The following is a 16,854-nucleotide window of genomic DNA, read 5'->3' on the forward strand; positions in this document are numbered from 1 at the left end:
GTTTGATTCATGGTTTCCTATCCTGTGATCAATTAATTGTTGACACCATTTGCAAAAAAAAAAAAAAAAAAAAAAAAAAAAAAAAAAAAAAATTAACCTAGAGTTCAAGCTGTCCAGGGTCAGAATGACCATGACCATGCCTCTGGGTACTTTTGCCCACTGTCCCCAACACTATTTCCAAAGTAGCAATAATATAGTGTCAATATGTATGTGAATTTTACGTGGTTGTCAAGTTCCGGATGACTTCTGCCACAAATCTCCCGTTTGTGAACTTTTATACTTTTATTTTGCACCTTAAAATTCAGCTCTTGAGAATAGTCTGCCTCGAATGATTCTCATAAGTATTTCCTATTTAGCAATCTGTTCTCCTCTGCTCACAGTTCTAAAAAACGTTCCGAACTTCTATGTCTCCACGGCAGAAACTCCGAGTAGTGTAACATTTTCTGATCAGCCAATAAAAAGCAAAAGGTCGGCACGTGGTCTATTAGTTTGGGCAGGAGTAAGGTATTCCAACCAGATCTTTTCTCTCTTGCCAGGATCAAACATGGCGGGCTGCAGCCTGACCTTCCAGAACACCCAGCACGCTTTCCCGCGGCCCTAATCAGGTTTTGGCGCTCCTTTTTTCACCTTCCTTCCCCCTGGCGTCTCCAAAAGAGTCAGCACCTGGGAGCGTGACAGCGGATCCTGCTTCCCGCCCCCACTCGAGGGCCCGCCCACTAGCCCTCGCCAGCCAATCGCAGGCCGCGCTACGGCGGCCGGCAGCTCCGGCCGGCCCCGCCCTCCAACCTCACCGTGGCCTGCGGCTCCCCGGCCGGTAGCGCCACTCTCGGTTGTGCGTACTGGTCGTGTGGGATCGCGGGTCGCGGACGCTCGCTGCCGGCCCAATCTCAGCCTACCCAGCTCCGCCGAAGCGGTCGGCCCGGAGCCTACGCCATGGACTTCGAGGACGGTAAGCGCCGCCTCTGGCTTGTCGCCGTGCTGGGCGGGAGATGGGGTGGCCTGCGCTGGGGGTCTGTTTACCGTCTCAAGATGGCCGTGTGGGCTTTGTTCTGCGGGCCCGCAGGCCGCCCGCCAGCCCGCCGGCCGCGGGCCCAGTAGCCGAAGTCGGCCTCTGTGGGGACCCGCGCGCCCCGATCCCGCCCGCTGTCGCCGGGGCCCTGGGAGTTCCGTGCCGGCCTAGGGGATGCGGAAGAACGCGCCCCGAGCGCGACGGCCTCCGGACTCGGGCTCCGGACTCACCCCGGTCCCGGTGCAGGAGAATTGCCCCGACGCCTCCAACTTCCCGGTCTCGGGCACAGGGGCGAGTGGGGCCTCCTCTACGTCAGCTCGCGTTCGCACCACACCGCAGTGACCCAGATCGCCCATTTAGTAGATCCTCAACCCCAGTGACAATTTTCACAGCGATAGTTCTGGTTGTCTTAGTTTAAGTGAGTTTAAAGGGCGTCTCTAAGTGATAAGTATAGGTAAATAACTATACAGAATGGGAAGTAAGACATTTCTGGTTAACAAACTGGGATATTTACCCACTACAATTACCTCCCTGGTCGATAACCCCTGATTTGAAATATCTCTGAACCAAAGTATTTTTCTCTGGATTGTGTATATGGGTGGGACTAAAGTTAGAATTCTGGCATAGCATCACATGCCCTTCAAATTCAGATCTGTCCAAAGCTGCCTTGATTGGATTTACTGATTAAATAAACTGTATTTTAGCAATACCTTTCAGCCGTCTCTCACACCAGTTCTTTAACCCTTTTCACACAGTCACAAAGTAAAATTAATTAGGTCTTCACCTTGTCTTCAGATCTTGCCAACTTAGATAGAAATTGGTGTCAGGATAAAATGAGTGTGTAATGACAGCATTAGGGATATGCGAAACGGGCTTAAATGATTAAATTACATTTAATCCCGAGTAACCAGGCATTTCTCAATAAAACCAGTTCACTAACAACTAGTTGTAAGCCTCTTAACCCAACCAAAAAAATTTATCTTTAACGTATGATCTCAGCATGTAAACCTTACTAAATGATCTTTTGATCTTTGACTTGATTTCATGCCACAAAGAGTTAAAGCTGCCAAATCTAAGTGTATGAAAGTGGTCTGGAATAACTCTTTTGTGGATACTTTTAAGTTACTTTGAAATAGGAAGGTCAGCTATTAACAGTAGCATACTCTGTTGTTTGTTTCAGTTGGTTTTTGACCCATTTTGATATAGATACTTTTAAACTATGAATATTCGAAGTGCCAGAGGTGGGAGTTAAACTTTAAAATATTGTTTTTACGTCACAGTTTTATGATGGTACCAACACCCAGGGTGCAGCAGAAGCTACCAAGGTGAAGGGTTGGGGAGCAATGAGAATGGGCCCCTCCCCCCTCAAGAGAATCCATTTTCTGTAGAGAATTGAAAAACAATAAAACTTAGTATATTTGCTTTTTATTGTCACTGTGTACCTACACTTCTCAGCAGTGTCAGTGATAGTGCTAAAATTCTAAACAAAGTCAGCGGTAGAATACTCCCTCACTCAGGCCCCCTACTCACGCCTGTCTCTCTTTGGGGGATGGAATTTGACTAATAATATATCTGAATCTAATCCTATGTAGTGTAGCTCTATTCTGTTGTTCCCATCGTATTAGATTCCTTTCAGTATTTGTTAGTAAAATTTACTATAGGATTTAACAATCATTAAATTAATTTTGACAGAAAAATTGGCCAATATGGTTTTCGGTTATGCCTCATCCTGGATAGATAGAGCATACACACATTCACATATATGCATATACATTTCTCAAATAAGATTCTGAAACCTTTATAGCAAATTAAGTCATAAAAGAAATAGTAACTTAAAAAAAATTATATATTACATTGAATCAACTCCCAGATGTCCTTGCATTTGTATTATTTGATACATAATATGCTTTTCCTTTTGCTACTTTATAAATCAGTACTGGATCCTCTCTTTTGGCTGTTTTTATAAATCAGGTGTTATAAACTGATTTTTACCATAATTTGGATGACAAACCTGTCATTTGGAGAAATAGTGAAGAGAGATACATGTTTTCTCATAGAAATAGTTGTAATTATTTATACCTCAGTTTTGCAGATAATTGAGTTAATGATATTTTAAAAAATAGTGTTTGTTTTAAATAGTTGGGTGTGTAATTTCAGATTTTTGCTAGTATTGTACTAATTCATTTCTGTTAAATGTGTCTTCGTAGATTACACACACTCTGCTTGCAGGAATACTTATCAGGGCTTTAATGGTGAGTATCCTTTCATTTGCCCTTAAATATGTTAAGAGAATACGTTTTAGATTTTTTTCTTCATACAATGTAAAAAGCTAGTTCTACCTTGTTTCAGTCATTATTTAGTCTCGTGATGAATCACTTCTTAGGATTAATGCTGTCATATTATATATAGTATTTGAGTTAGGGAATTCAGGATCAGAAAAAGGGCTATTCACATTAGCTTGACTCTTTGTTTTATTTGAATTATGTTTCCTTTAATTTATTCCAAAAGGCCTTGACTGCATTCTGAGTGATGAGTTATAGGAAACTGGCTGAATTTTTGTTGAATTAGAGGCTTCGGTATTGAGTAATGTAGATTAAGTGCATTATTGGCTTAGTTCTCTTTTATTTCTGTTATAATGTATTTTGACCTTATTTTTTTGAGGTCATTTATTCAAATATGTTAGTATATAAAGAGTCGTCTAGAAGAGCACATGAAGACTTTATTAACATAAGTATGACGTTAGAGATGTGGCTAGAGCTAGATAAAATCATGAAAGGCATGCAGAATACAGTTAGATGTCATTCGGTAATTATTAGAGCTAAGGCTCTGCCAGACAGGACTATAACAAAAAAAGAACATGGGACAATTCAGAGAGATTAAAAGAACATGTGAAGGACCCCAGGAAGTGGAGTTAAAATTCTTATTCCCAGAGAAATGCAAGATTCAGTTGTTGTAAAGAATATATATCTATTCACAAAATAATACTGACGCAAATGTACTACTAAGTAAAGATGAACGAGCCACTTTATGGGAATAATTCCTGTCTAGTTAATTTTTATTTATCATCTCTAAGAATTTAGAGAAACTTTGGGTTTGATGTGGCTAAAAAGACTCAACATTGAGGTAGTTAGTACATATTGAGTGCTGAACAGATTTTTGAGCAGGATAGTAACATGATAACATTACCAGAAGAAGTTTAATTTAATTTACATCCACATAGAGGTTAGATTGAAAATTGGAAAATCATATAGAAAACCATTTCGTAAATTTAGGTATAAGGATTTTAAGACCCTGAACTTGGGAGGTGACGATAGTAATTTAAAAATTATTAAGACATTTCTAGAGAAAATTAACAGAGCTTGTAGGCTAACTAGTAGTAAGTGGAAAATTGAGAGGGATGAATAAAAATCTAGGATTTTAAACTGGAGTTGAGTAGGACTAGTGTTTTTATCAGAGAGAGATTTGGAAGGATAGAAGGCCATGATCTGTAGTAGGATTTACTAGAGAGTTGGATTTAATGTCTAAATATAGGACTTTGAAATGCAGAATCATGCAGGGCCAGAAATTTATTTTCTTAATGTACTGTGTTGCAAAAAGAGCTTCAGAAATTTCTATTACTGATGTTAGGATTTTTATTTTTTCTTTAATTTTAGTTTGAACAGTGAGGGAGCTCTTTCAAAGTATATTTATTCAGGTCATACTCTAGTCCTCTTAGAGAGCAAGTGGTCCCTGTTATGTTATGAGAAAGTACTCAGAATGATTTTGGAATGCACCTCTGTTAAAGACCACTGCTTGATAACACTCGAGGTCTGGATTATCTACATTTTATAAATGAAGAGCTTAATCTCGGGATATAATTTAACTTCATTCATTCAATAACATTTTTTGAGTGACTGCTGTGTAGTATTTTAGTAGCTGGCAATATAGCAATGAACAAAAGAGACAAATATTCCTGCCCTTTTGGAGTTTATAGTCCAGTGGGATGAAATAGACAGTAAACAAGGAAAAGAAATAACATATTGATGTAAGGTGGTAATTGCAGAGGAGAAAGTACAGGAAAGAGTGACGTGTGTGTGTGCATGTGAGAATTTTAAAGAGAACAGCTAGTGAAGGACTCACTGTGGTGACATTTGAGCATAGATTTAAGGGAGGTGAGGATGCAAGTCATGAGGCCATCTAGAGGAAGAATGCTATAGATTTTAGGAAATATAAGATATATAGTTACCAAGCGAAGCCAACAATGTAATTCATTGTTATCATTGTATTTTCTAGTGATCAAAATAAAGTAGAAGGCATTGGAAAACATGTAAAATTACAAATTTCCTCCACATCATATCTTGGAAGAAAGTTGTATTTCCAGTATCTCCACGTTTTCTTCTTGCTTCATAATATCTTTTCTTAAATCAGACCAAAAAAAAAAAAAAGATTGGGGGGAGAGCATTTCAGATAGAGGGAAAGCAGGAACAAGAATAGGGCTGAGTGAATTATGCTTCAGAGAGACTTAAGAAGACTAGTTTGACTAGAGCCGGTGATTTTTGTTAAGCAGCATTAAGACAAGGTTAGAGTGTTGAAGTGTAGCCAGAAGAGTATTGAAAATCAAAGGTAATTTGTTTATACCTAAGAAGCAATAGAAGGTAAGACATGAAAGAGTTGAGGGAGTGAGCAGTGCAGATAGAGGGGAGGAGTGTTCTGGGCAGAGGGAGCAGCAGGTGCAAAAATAGGAGTGTATCCTATATAGTATTCTAGGGACAGCAAGAGGCCTAGTATAGCTGGAGTAAGTGGAGTGAATTAGGGGGAATTGTAGATGAAGTTAAGAGCTGACAATTAATAAAATTTTTAAAAGGTGATGGGTTGGACCATATAGTGCAGGAAATTTCAACCTTGGCACTGTTGACATTTTGGACTGGATAATTCTTTGTTGTTGGGGTGATGTCTTGTGCCTCGTAAAATATATTTAACAACATCCTTGGCTTTATGCACTAGATGTTAAGTAGCACGCACCCTTGATTTGTGACAACCAAAAAGGTTCTCAGATACTACCAGATGTTCCCTAGGGACAAAATTGTTTCTGGTTAAGAACCACTGGTACAGGACCTTGTAGATTATTTTAAGGCTTTAGCTTTACTTAGAGTAAGATGGGATAACATTGGAAAGTCCTGAGCATTGGACATGTTTTAATTGATATTTTAACAAAATTATTCTGGCTATTTTCTTCAGAATAAAGATAAAAGGAGCAAAAGTAGAAGCAGGAAAACCAGTTAGGAGGCCGTTGCAGTAATCTAGGCGAAAGATGCTGGTGGCCTGCGCTAGTAGTATGGTGGTGAATCGTAGTTCCATTCAAGACTTAGTATCACACAACTCATTAGTTATTTTAATGATAAGTCAGTTGTTTTCTCCTCCTACTCCACAGCTACTTCCTCGTGATTTAATTGTGAGTTTTAATATTTTTTGAGCTTGTCATTTCTATGATAGAGTGATTTAAGTGATAAAATAGATTTGATTTAAAGTATTAGGCCAATTATTTTTGTCAATTTCTCACTTAATAGTAAAGACATGATATTATATTCTTAGCTTTACTTTTAAAGTTATTTTTAAATTTGATAACCTGCAAGAATATTGTTTAGATATAAAATCATCTTGCAGACTCTATATCTCTATAATTACATTGATTATATACAATATAAAGACATTGCCCCTTTTCTTTTTTTCATTAACTGAATAGTAACAATCCAGTGAACAATAAACCAGTCATTACTGTGTGAAAGTAGCTTTGTTAGTTTTTGGGGACTCCACAGTACTTGGCACAAGGTGAGTGTTCAATAAATATTAGTAATTTAAGACGTCTTATGAAATAAAACACAGATTCAAAATACTGAAGGATTTAGTATCCAAAGGCAGCCTCTGCTAACAAAATAGAAACTAGCAGAAATAACAAAATAAAGTTTTTTTGCTTTGTATACCTGACTGAAACTAACCCTAAGATTATTTTTTAATATGAGGCCTTAGAGGAAAGCCTCTTATTTTGAAAAACCTAATTTTAATCTCAAAATTGTCCTATATGTGTGATATTAGCATGAATTATATGGTATATTTATCAACTCTAAAGACAGATAATTAACTATTAGTCTAGAACTGTGTTGTTGAATATGGTTGCCACTAGCCATATGTGACTATTGAGCACTTGCAATGTGGATAGTCAGAATTGTATTGTGCTGTAAATGTAAGTTACACACCCAATATAGAGTCTTAGTATAAAAAAATGTAAAATATGTTGATACATTTTGTATATTGGTAAGCTTTTTGTACTCTCTTATATTGAAATCCATTGGTATGTCTTGTACTTTTAATGGATCTTTTTTAGTATGATCCTATAGTATCGGGCGTTATTGGAAAATATTGGTTTACCGATTTATTAAGATTTTCCAAATATATTGACAGATTTTATTGTACAATATATATAGGAAAAAAAACCCGTTAATACCGCTACCAATTTTATCAGAAAAGCCTTTAAGTATTGAGAAGCTGTCAAGTTCAAGGTGGTAGATACAAGTTGTATATACAATTTTAATTTTCACTTGAAAGCTTGAATTTTATCATTGGCAGCAAATATTTTTACCTGTTTTCCTCAGAGTGACAGTATCACTTCGTTCATTTTCGAGAAAATGTCTGCTACATGTCCTAGTCTTAAAGCCATAAAAAATAACATTCTTTGTAAAAAGTGGCTACTCAGTTCACAAACCAAACACTTGCACAATGGCTTTTCTGGAGAGAACTATGATACTATGATATGCAGCAAAATTGCTTTATGAGTACTTCCCATTTCATTGCATAGACTGTCAGAAAGAAAATGTACTCAAAGGTCATGATTTAATAAAATTAACCATTCTTCCCGCTTCATCAAGGACATTCTTAAGTGAAGGTTACATTTTTATTTTTTACGGCAAGTGTGCAGTGTTGAAGAATACAACAACTGCTAGTACAGTCTGGTACCACTGCCTTGATTTGTGCTATGCTACCAGCAGTTTTACCCACCAGTGCTTTTACATCTTCACTGTAAATGTCAACACTGTGTAAAGGGCAGGTCATGTCTTAATATTTAATTTATGAAAATAGTTTGACTGTGTGGATTGAAAAAGTCTTGGCAACTTCCTTCCAGTGGTTAACAGACCACTGTTGAGAACTGTTGCTCAAGAGTATATAAAAAATTACTAAAAGTCAGACCCTGATTATATATAATAAGATTAGTGTACATTTAAGATGGGGCCACAAATAGCAGAATATAAGGCAGAGTATCATTAACACCAGATAAAAGATATAGACTTTTGTAGATATTCAGAAGAAAGGTGATAATCAGCTGAGACAATATCAATAAGCTTGTCCTTGAAAAGATTAGTATTTGAAATGGACTCTAAAAGATTAGAAAATTTCAATAAGCAAATATTTGGGGTGGTAGAGGAGAGTGTTTCATTTAGAGGCAACAGCATGAAGCTAGAGGGGTAGATACTTATGGCACTTTGGGAAAATCATTTCATCTCTTTGGACTTCATTCAGTTCCCTAATCTAAAAAACAAGGAGATTGAATTTGATCATTTAGGTCACTTCCAGGTTTAAAGTTGCAAGATTGCAAGTAGTATTTTTATAAAGTTGTTGCTCTCGTCATTATTATTATCGTTGTTAGGACCAGAAATACTTAAATTATTGTAATTAAAACTTAATGTTATAAAAACAAATTAAGGTATTTGTATATATGATTATATTTATTAGTGCATGAAATTTGGGGAGGATTTTAAAAGACTTTATGGGAAACACATTCTACATGGTTTTTAATTAAAAAATTTTTTACAATCATAGTAAAGTCATTTTATTACTTGTATTTTTCACATCACAGGTTGGGATAGAGGTGGAATGGCGGTGTAATAAAATATATTTGGTACTCTTATTGTATTAGAATTTTTTTAGTGTTTGCATTGCTGGAATTCACATTTGTTCCCACTGTTCAAAATATATGAGGATTTAAATATTTGTTGCATCATAATTTATAGGCACAGTGCCACAGATTGGCCTCACTCTGAGTTTTACTTTTTAAAAACTATTTCAATTATTATAAGAAGAAACTGACATTAGGCTAATTGAAAATATGGCTACTTAGGGTTTTTAGACATTTTGAGAGCAGTTAGATGCAGAAAACTGATAACAAAAATTTTTCCTTTGATATTATTAAATGTTGATTTATCTTGAGAATAGTAATTATCATTAATTATGTGCTCTAGTATCTATTACAGGACCTCGTAGTAGTATCCTAGTCAAATAATATTGGTTAAATTGGAAATAATTCTGATATAGAACTTTTTAGTTGCTAATGTTTTTCTTTGAAACTTTCAGTTTCTATAGCAAATCTGATTTTCAATAGATTATCATCTGTGTTTTTTCCTTCAATGTCTAGTGCAATTTTAGCTTAAATGTTAATGATGAATTATTATCTCAGATGATTGATGTTAAGATCTTGTGTTTTATGTAATGATTCCTGAAGAGAATAGTATATTTTACTGACCTTTTATTATTGACTCTCTTTTAGGAATGGATCGTGATTATGGCTCTGGATCTTATGGAGGTCTGGCATTCAAGGATATTTATCTAAAAATTCTTCTCTTGAGTGCCAGTAAAGGTGAGCATCATTTAATTTTTTTCTTTTTAAACTCTTTATAGGGATGGATCGTGACTATGGCCATGGATCCTATGGGGGTCAAAGATCCATGGACTCCTACCTAAACCAGTCATATGGCATGGACAATCACAGTGGTGGTGGTGGGGGTAGCAGGTAAATTGCTTAATCACTTGGCCAAATAATTAGAAGACTATAAGATTCTGGATATTTTAATTTAAGTATTCTTTTTGGCATGTTATGATACCTGAACTATACTATATGGTATTGAATAATCACCTTAAATGTTTAAAGGTGTCAACTAATGGTTATAAAAATTATCTCTGGATCACTGGCAGATACTATTTTAGAAAAACCTCAGATTAACTATTATCATTTCAATATAATAGAGTAAGATTTTCTGTCTTTAACAGTGAATGTTTCTTTTACTTTTACCTTTAATTCCTTATCAATCAGAATGTTTCAAACAAATGATATCAAAGTGTTATTGGAAATATTATTTGTGAAGCTTTCTTAAAATGATTAAAAAAAAATCTTACCTAATGTGGGGTGCTCTGTAAAGCAGCAAAGCAATCTGACTAGATTGGGTTTAACTTAACCAGCCTAGCCACATTCAGTTTCTAAGAAACATTTAAGATAGTTATTCTTTTCATTTTAATTTTAAAGTAAAAGAGCATATTGTAATAATAAAAATGTTACTTAAGTCATGTCTAGGTTTTTTATTGGCAGATAATATTTATACCAGAAACACTTGTGCTCTAGACTAGGAGCATTGTATTAAAGCTAATGATACTATACTTTTTGCTTAGTTTAATGCAGTAGGGTTTAGAATGTATTTGTTTCACTGGCCATACTGTGGAAATCTTAAACCTAGTTTAACTTCTGCAGACTTTAGGGTTGACCATATATCAGGCAAAGCGGATATATTTTGAGACACAAGATTCCAAATAAATAGAAGTAAAACTAGTTAGGAAACATTTGAAACTATCGTCCTTCATAAATTGAAGGATCTGGATTCCTTAAGGATGGACTGACTGATGCTTACTTTCCTTCTTTCTGCTTTAAGTGTGCCATTATGGTTTATGGTAGAGAAATATCAAGAAAATGAACAGTTACAATTTTGCTTAAATGATAGATGTTTTGGAAAATGTAGTTGGAAAGAGCAATAATTTTTATATGGTTACTAAGATTCAGAAGTAAATAGTACCTTCTATTTAGTGATCTGTAAATAATTGAAGTAATGTAACACATTTAAATGTTTTAATTTATCAGTTATTGCCCTGTTACATTGTAAATGTAATGTGCATAAATTATGTAGATGTTATCGTTTATCTCGTGTAATTGTGGGCCTTTATAAAACTATGTTGTAAGATATCAAGCAACTTTTGTAATCCATACTTTAGATTTGTGAGATGATTTGTTTCTTCTGTTGACTCTATTAAAACCTTGAGGAGACTGCGTGCTCCCTTTTTTAGGGTAGTTTTATATGATTTCCTTCCAGGAAATAATTTTTCAAATAATTGAAGATATTATAAAATGTATTCTTTCTTATCTGCCTTGAAAATTCATATGCAGAGGGTATATGTTGGTGGTCCTTTACTTTTATGTTCTATTTCATGAGCTTATTTTTGTAGGTTTTTTAGATTTACTAGTCTATAAGTGAAAGTGACTGAGGATTTGGCTAAGGTCAATCAATACCTTAGCCAAAGTTTGGCAGATTGTCAAATTTTATAACCAGAGATAATTCTTACAATTTTGACTACTACAGACACAATGAAGCAGTTTTGTGATATAGATTATTGGGTGTGTAAAAGGATCTCTTCTGTGTCACAAATAGTATACATCTGTGTAGTCTTCAATTTGTATCCCTATTGAAAGCCAAAATACTGTAAATGTTTTGTATTTTCCAATATCAGGGATGGATTCAAAGAAAGTTTGAGTAGTTTGTGAATTTTAGCAAATGATTTTTTCTAAGACTAGGGCTGGGCTTAAATAATGACAGACTAATATTTTCTTTTTAATAAAATAGAAAAGCTTCAAAAAGCAGATTTTAAAGATAAACTTTGCTTAACTCAATTCATATTTAAAAATTGACTCAGATAGCTTTCTATCTGGTCTCATATTGAACTGCCCAGCCCTAATCAAGCGTGAACAAAAGTAGAACTGTGCAAACCAGTATGGTATAAATGAATTTTAGTTGATAAATGTCATCTGATAATTTGTCTTTTGAATTGTCTAACATTAGTAAGCTTACTTTTGTTTTTTCCCTCACTGTGCAACTTTTCCAGGTTTGGACCTTATGAGTCTTACGACTCCAGGTCTTCTCTGGGTGGGCGAGATCTATACAGATCTGGCTATGGTTTTAATGAACCCGAACAAAGCCGCTTCGGAGGTAGTTATGGTGGTCGATTTGAGAGCTCCTACCGGAATAGCCTTGACTCTTTCGGAGGTAGAAACCAGGGCGGGTCTAGCTGGGAAGCACCTTACTCCCGTTCAAAATTGAGGCCTGGGTTTATGGAGGACAGAGGAAGAGAGAGTTACTCTTCCTACAGCAGTTTTTCTTCACCCCATATGAAGCCTGCACCTGTAGGCTCTCGGGGGAGAGGAACGCCTGCTTATCCTGAAAGTACGTTTGGAAGCAGAAACTATGATGCTTTTGGAGGACCATCAACAGGCAGAGGCCGAGGCCGAGGAGTAAGTACAACAGAATCTTTTCAGATTCTTTTCACTAGTCACTCTTTTAAACCCTTTCAAGACCATGGTTTTCAACTATAATAAACACTGTTCATCCCAGTGTATTTTGAAGCAAAAGCTTAGTCATAAGCATAATTTTTAGGTTGCCTATAAAAGTTTTTCTAGCACCTCAGAGAATAAGTGGCAGTGTGAGATGATCGTTCATAAAGTTTTGCCAAATCTCCCTTTATTAAAAAGGTGAGGAAGTTAGGTTTGGTCTAAAAGGGGTTAAAAGGAGTTGCATTTTTTCTTGCAAACACTAGCGGTTCTGCTGGTGGGACAGTTCTTGGATTATTGTAAAAGGCAACTGAACCCTTTTGGAGTTTTTGAGTAGGTTAAAGGTGCAATGTATGATAAAATGTTTATACTTTGCTGCTAAACTCTTAGCACATAGAATTTCTTCAAAGCTTCATAGTTCACATTAAACACAAGAGAGTAAGTTGGTGATAGATGAGGGTAGCTTAGCCATGTTTGCATGGTGAAGAAGTTGATATGTATAATAGGTTGTAGAATGATTTGGGTCAGTAAAATTTTGCTAACACTCTCTTATGATATGTCCTTGGTGGATATTCTTTTTTCCCCCGTGTCACTAGTTTTACTATTGAGAAATAATTTCCTACTTGTTCATGTTTATAGCTCCTTTCTAGGAAGTAATATTTTGTAAATTATTGCTTAAATGAGTAGATGCACCAGTCTTCAAGTGTTAATTTCAAGGTATATAGTAAAAAGATTGTGCCTATGTTCTTAGGTAACTTGGCTAACACAAAATTTTTACCTAGTAAGTGTATATAGAAAGTGGGGTTATTATGTAGTTTGATTATGTGAAGAATACTGTATTTTTGCTATAGTAAGAATTATTTTTTGAGTCAGTTGCTCTTAATATTGTCTTTGCAGAGGAAAGTGTTTCTGATAAAAACTCTAGTAGAGTACATGTTTCTGATTGTTCATTAGCTTTTGGTACATCAGTGTAGTTTGTCATACTTGTATAGAAGTTTGCATTTGTAATAGTTAACTCTTTACTTATTAAAATGCATTGCACCTTTAATGGATATTAATGAAGATTTTTTGACGTGACTATATAAATTACCTGGAAACACTATGTTTAAGATAGGTATCCTAAGCACAATATACAAATGTAAGCAACTGAATGTTGCTTTTCCACCATACTCTATGATTGTAGGTTTATTGAAAATAGTTGGGGTATTTAGGCTTTGGGTTTTGAAATTGAAAATCTATTCTAATTTGAAAATTTGGAAAACACTTAACATTTTCTATGCTGTATATTGCTTTATAGGCAAATGATTTTTTTCATAGTGAGACTTCAAGTATTAATTTTGTTTTCATACTAGAAAAACAGGTATTCCTGTACTTTGTATTCACCATTCTAGTCTGAATGGACTTTTCTTTCTTTCCTCCTGTTAATGAAGTAGATGAACCAATAGGACTTTCTATTTTAATCTTCACTTGTACAATTCCCATTGGATCCTTCTCTTCAGATCACTCCTCAATCTTTATCTTCTAAAAGTAAGGTTAGCCGAACAAATTTCTATGGACATGTGGCCTCGGTATAGTAGATTTTGTTAATGACAAGAGAAGAGGAAGGGACACAAAGAGTCGTTGGGTTGCATGACTCTTCATCTGTAAAGTTTCGCTTCTCAGGCTTCTGGGTTAGAATATGTTTCTCTAGGTAAGAACGTGAATGGAACGTCAGATGCAATTCTTTATCTGAAGTGTGTCTTGGAAGTTGATGCATGGTTATGCTTTAACTCTCCTATTTCATACTAATGTTCCATCTCGCTTTCTCATTCCCTTTTTCAACAGGGAGAAATCCTAAATAATTTCTGGATCTTTTTTACTTCAGACTTCAGATATGGTCTTCTCTGTGTTTCTTAGTTTTCAGCCAGGCTTTAGTAAAATAAAAATTTCTTTTAAGGTCTTTTCATGGGAAAACATCAATTAGGAACTCTGAAGAGGAGTTGTCAGAGAGTTGTACAAGTGGTAATATTTTGACAGGCACATATGTTGTTTATGATCTCAGGTAATTTTGAATTGTAAAAATCAAAAATAGGTAGGAAATATCCATATTTGTTCTACTGGAAATAAAAATACTAATTCACTGGATTTGAGTTTATGTAATAATTTACTAAGTTTTTCAATGCGTTATTCAGAGTGGAAATGTAAAATATAGTTACATTCTGAGGAAATTTTCAGGGGAAAATTATTAGATAGAAACGTGTACATTTTGTATGAATTCATTCTTTATCTTTGGGTATAATGCTAATATTTCTTGATTTCACAAATTTGCAGCATATGAGTGATTTTGGAAGCATTCATAGACCTGGAATTGTTGTTGACTATCAAAACAAATCCACCAATGTGACAGTTGCCGCTGCAAGAGGAATAAAGAGAAAAATGATGCACCCATTTAATAAGCCTATTGGAACATTTATCAAGAAACCCAAGCTATCAAAACCTGTGGAGAAGATGAGCCTCAACAAATCCCCTAGTAAGTGAGAAAACATAATTGCTATGCTTCAGGATACTTTTATTTATTTTTTTAATTTAGTGCTTTAAGATAATTTTTTCATGTTTATATAGACAAGCTACCTAATAATTATAATTGTAGAAATTAGGTTAGTGAATTCCCTACTGCAGTTATTAGTCACAAACATCAAAATTACTCAAAGATTCTTTTTAAATTCATATCCCCTGGTCCACATCTCTTCCCTAAATCCTGATTTAAGGCGGAACCAGAACATCTGTATTTTTTAAATTACCTCACATGTGGTTTTGAATCATACTCCTTTCTTAAGTGTTATATTTATTGTTGAGGGAGTGTTATATCATATTACACAGAATCCTCTTTATGGGGACAAGGGGAAGAAATATTTCATGGTCTTTGGTACCAGGAAAAACTGTTTCTTCTAGAAAATTAATTTGCTTTTAATCTTCTGAACATAATTACTCTTAGAGATATTCATATTTCTAGTTTTACATTGCAAAAAATGGAGAGCCAATCTGAAAATGAAGTTAAGAACAATTTCATTCATGTTAGCATTAAGGATAAAATACTGTAATTAATTTAACAAAAGAAATACAAAACTTATACTTTGAAAACTACAGAACAGTGATGAAAGAAATTGGAGATTTAAATAAATGAAAAAACTAAATAAAAGTTCATAGATCAGAAGAATTAACATTAAGAGGCAAATACTTCTCAAACTGATGTACACATTTGGCACAGTTCTTATCAGAGTTCCATTTGACTTCACAAAAATTGACAAGTGGATTCTAAAATTCATAGGGAATTGCAAGTGACCTAAAATACCCAAAACAGTTCTGATAAAGAACCAAATAGAAAGATTTCATGAATTCAAAGCTTAATACAAAGCAATGATAATCAAGACAATGTGGTACTGGCATAAGGACAGACATGTAGACTAATAGAATAGACTCGAGAGTCCAAAAATAAACTCATAAATCTATACTCATTGGCTTTTTAACAAGGATGCCAAAATTATTCAATGGGAAGAGAATAATTTTCAACAAATGATTCTGGGACAACTGGATAGCCACATGCAAACGCTAAAATTCAAGACCTATATGTAAAAACTGAAACTATAGAACTCTTAGAGGAAAACAGATAAATCTTCATGGCTTTGGGTTTGGCAAGGAATCTTAGTTATGACACCAAAAGCATGAGCAATAAAAGAAAAATACATAAATTGGACTTTATGAAAATTAAAAACTTTTATGTTTCAAAGGACATCATCAAGAGAGTGAAAAGACAACCCATAGAGTAGGAGAGAAAATATTTGCAAATCACACATCTAATTAGGGATTTGTATCTAGATATATAAAGAATTTTTACAATTCAAAAAAGACACGTAGCCTAATTAAAAAGTGAGCAAAACATGTGAGCGGACATTTTTCCCAAAAAGATACACAAATAACCAATAAGCACATGAAAAAAATGCCCAACGATTAATTATCAGGGAAACGTAAATCAAAACTATGATGAGATACCACTTCACACCCACTTAGATGGCTTAAAAAAGACAATAACAAAGCTTAGTGAGAGTGTGAAGAAATCAGAACCCTTCTGCAGTGTTGCTGGGAATGTAAAATGATATTCCACTTTGGAAAGCAGGTTGTTTCTCAGGCGATTAAACAGTTGCCATACAGTCCAATGATTCTTCTTCTAGGTGTATGTCCAAAGAAGTGAAAACGTATATCCATGTAGTAGCCTAAAGGTAGAAATAACCCAGATATCCATCCATGGATGAGTAGGTAAACAAATGGAGTATGTCCATACAGTAGAGTATTTCTGAGCCATAAAATGGGATGAAGTATTGGTCCATGCTACGGCTTGCATGAACCTTGAAAAGACTATGCTAAGTGAAGAAAGCCTGTCACAAGTCCACATATTGAATGATTCGTTTCATGTGAA

At 35.0% G+C, this 16,854-nt stretch overlaps 1 protein-coding gene across 3 annotated transcripts in view; it reads left to right on the forward strand.

Moving 5' to 3' along the window:
- Window positions 1-782: 782 nt before the first annotated feature.
- Window positions 783-16,854, forward strand: part of ZNF326 (zinc finger protein 326) — a 43,356-nt gene continuing 27,284 nt past the window's right edge. For 2 of the 3 annotated variants that reach the window (XM_036236156.1, XM_036236148.1), the window contains exons 1-6: window positions 783-949; window positions 3,217-3,261; window positions 9,585-9,620; window positions 9,716-9,827; window positions 11,960-12,365; window positions 14,712-14,910. In XM_036236156.1, coding sequence (XP_036092049.1) covers window positions 934-949; window positions 3,217-3,261; window positions 9,585-9,620; window positions 9,716-9,827; window positions 11,960-12,365; window positions 14,712-14,910 — 814 coding nt within the window. In that variant the 5' untranslated portion in view covers window positions 783-933. Of the gene's footprint in view, window positions 950-3,216; window positions 3,262-9,584; window positions 9,675-9,715; window positions 9,828-11,959; window positions 12,366-14,711; window positions 14,911-16,854 lie in introns of all 3 variants that reach the window. The other variant, XM_036236165.1, reaches the window with a different exon arrangement.

The sequence above is a fragment of the Rousettus aegyptiacus genome, unplaced genomic scaffold (assembly GCF_014176215.1).
Source record: "Rousettus aegyptiacus isolate mRouAeg1 unplaced genomic scaffold, mRouAeg1.p scaffold_m13_p_1, whole genome shotgun sequence".
Taxonomy (NCBI): domain Eukaryota; kingdom Metazoa; phylum Chordata; class Mammalia; order Chiroptera; family Pteropodidae; genus Rousettus; species Rousettus aegyptiacus.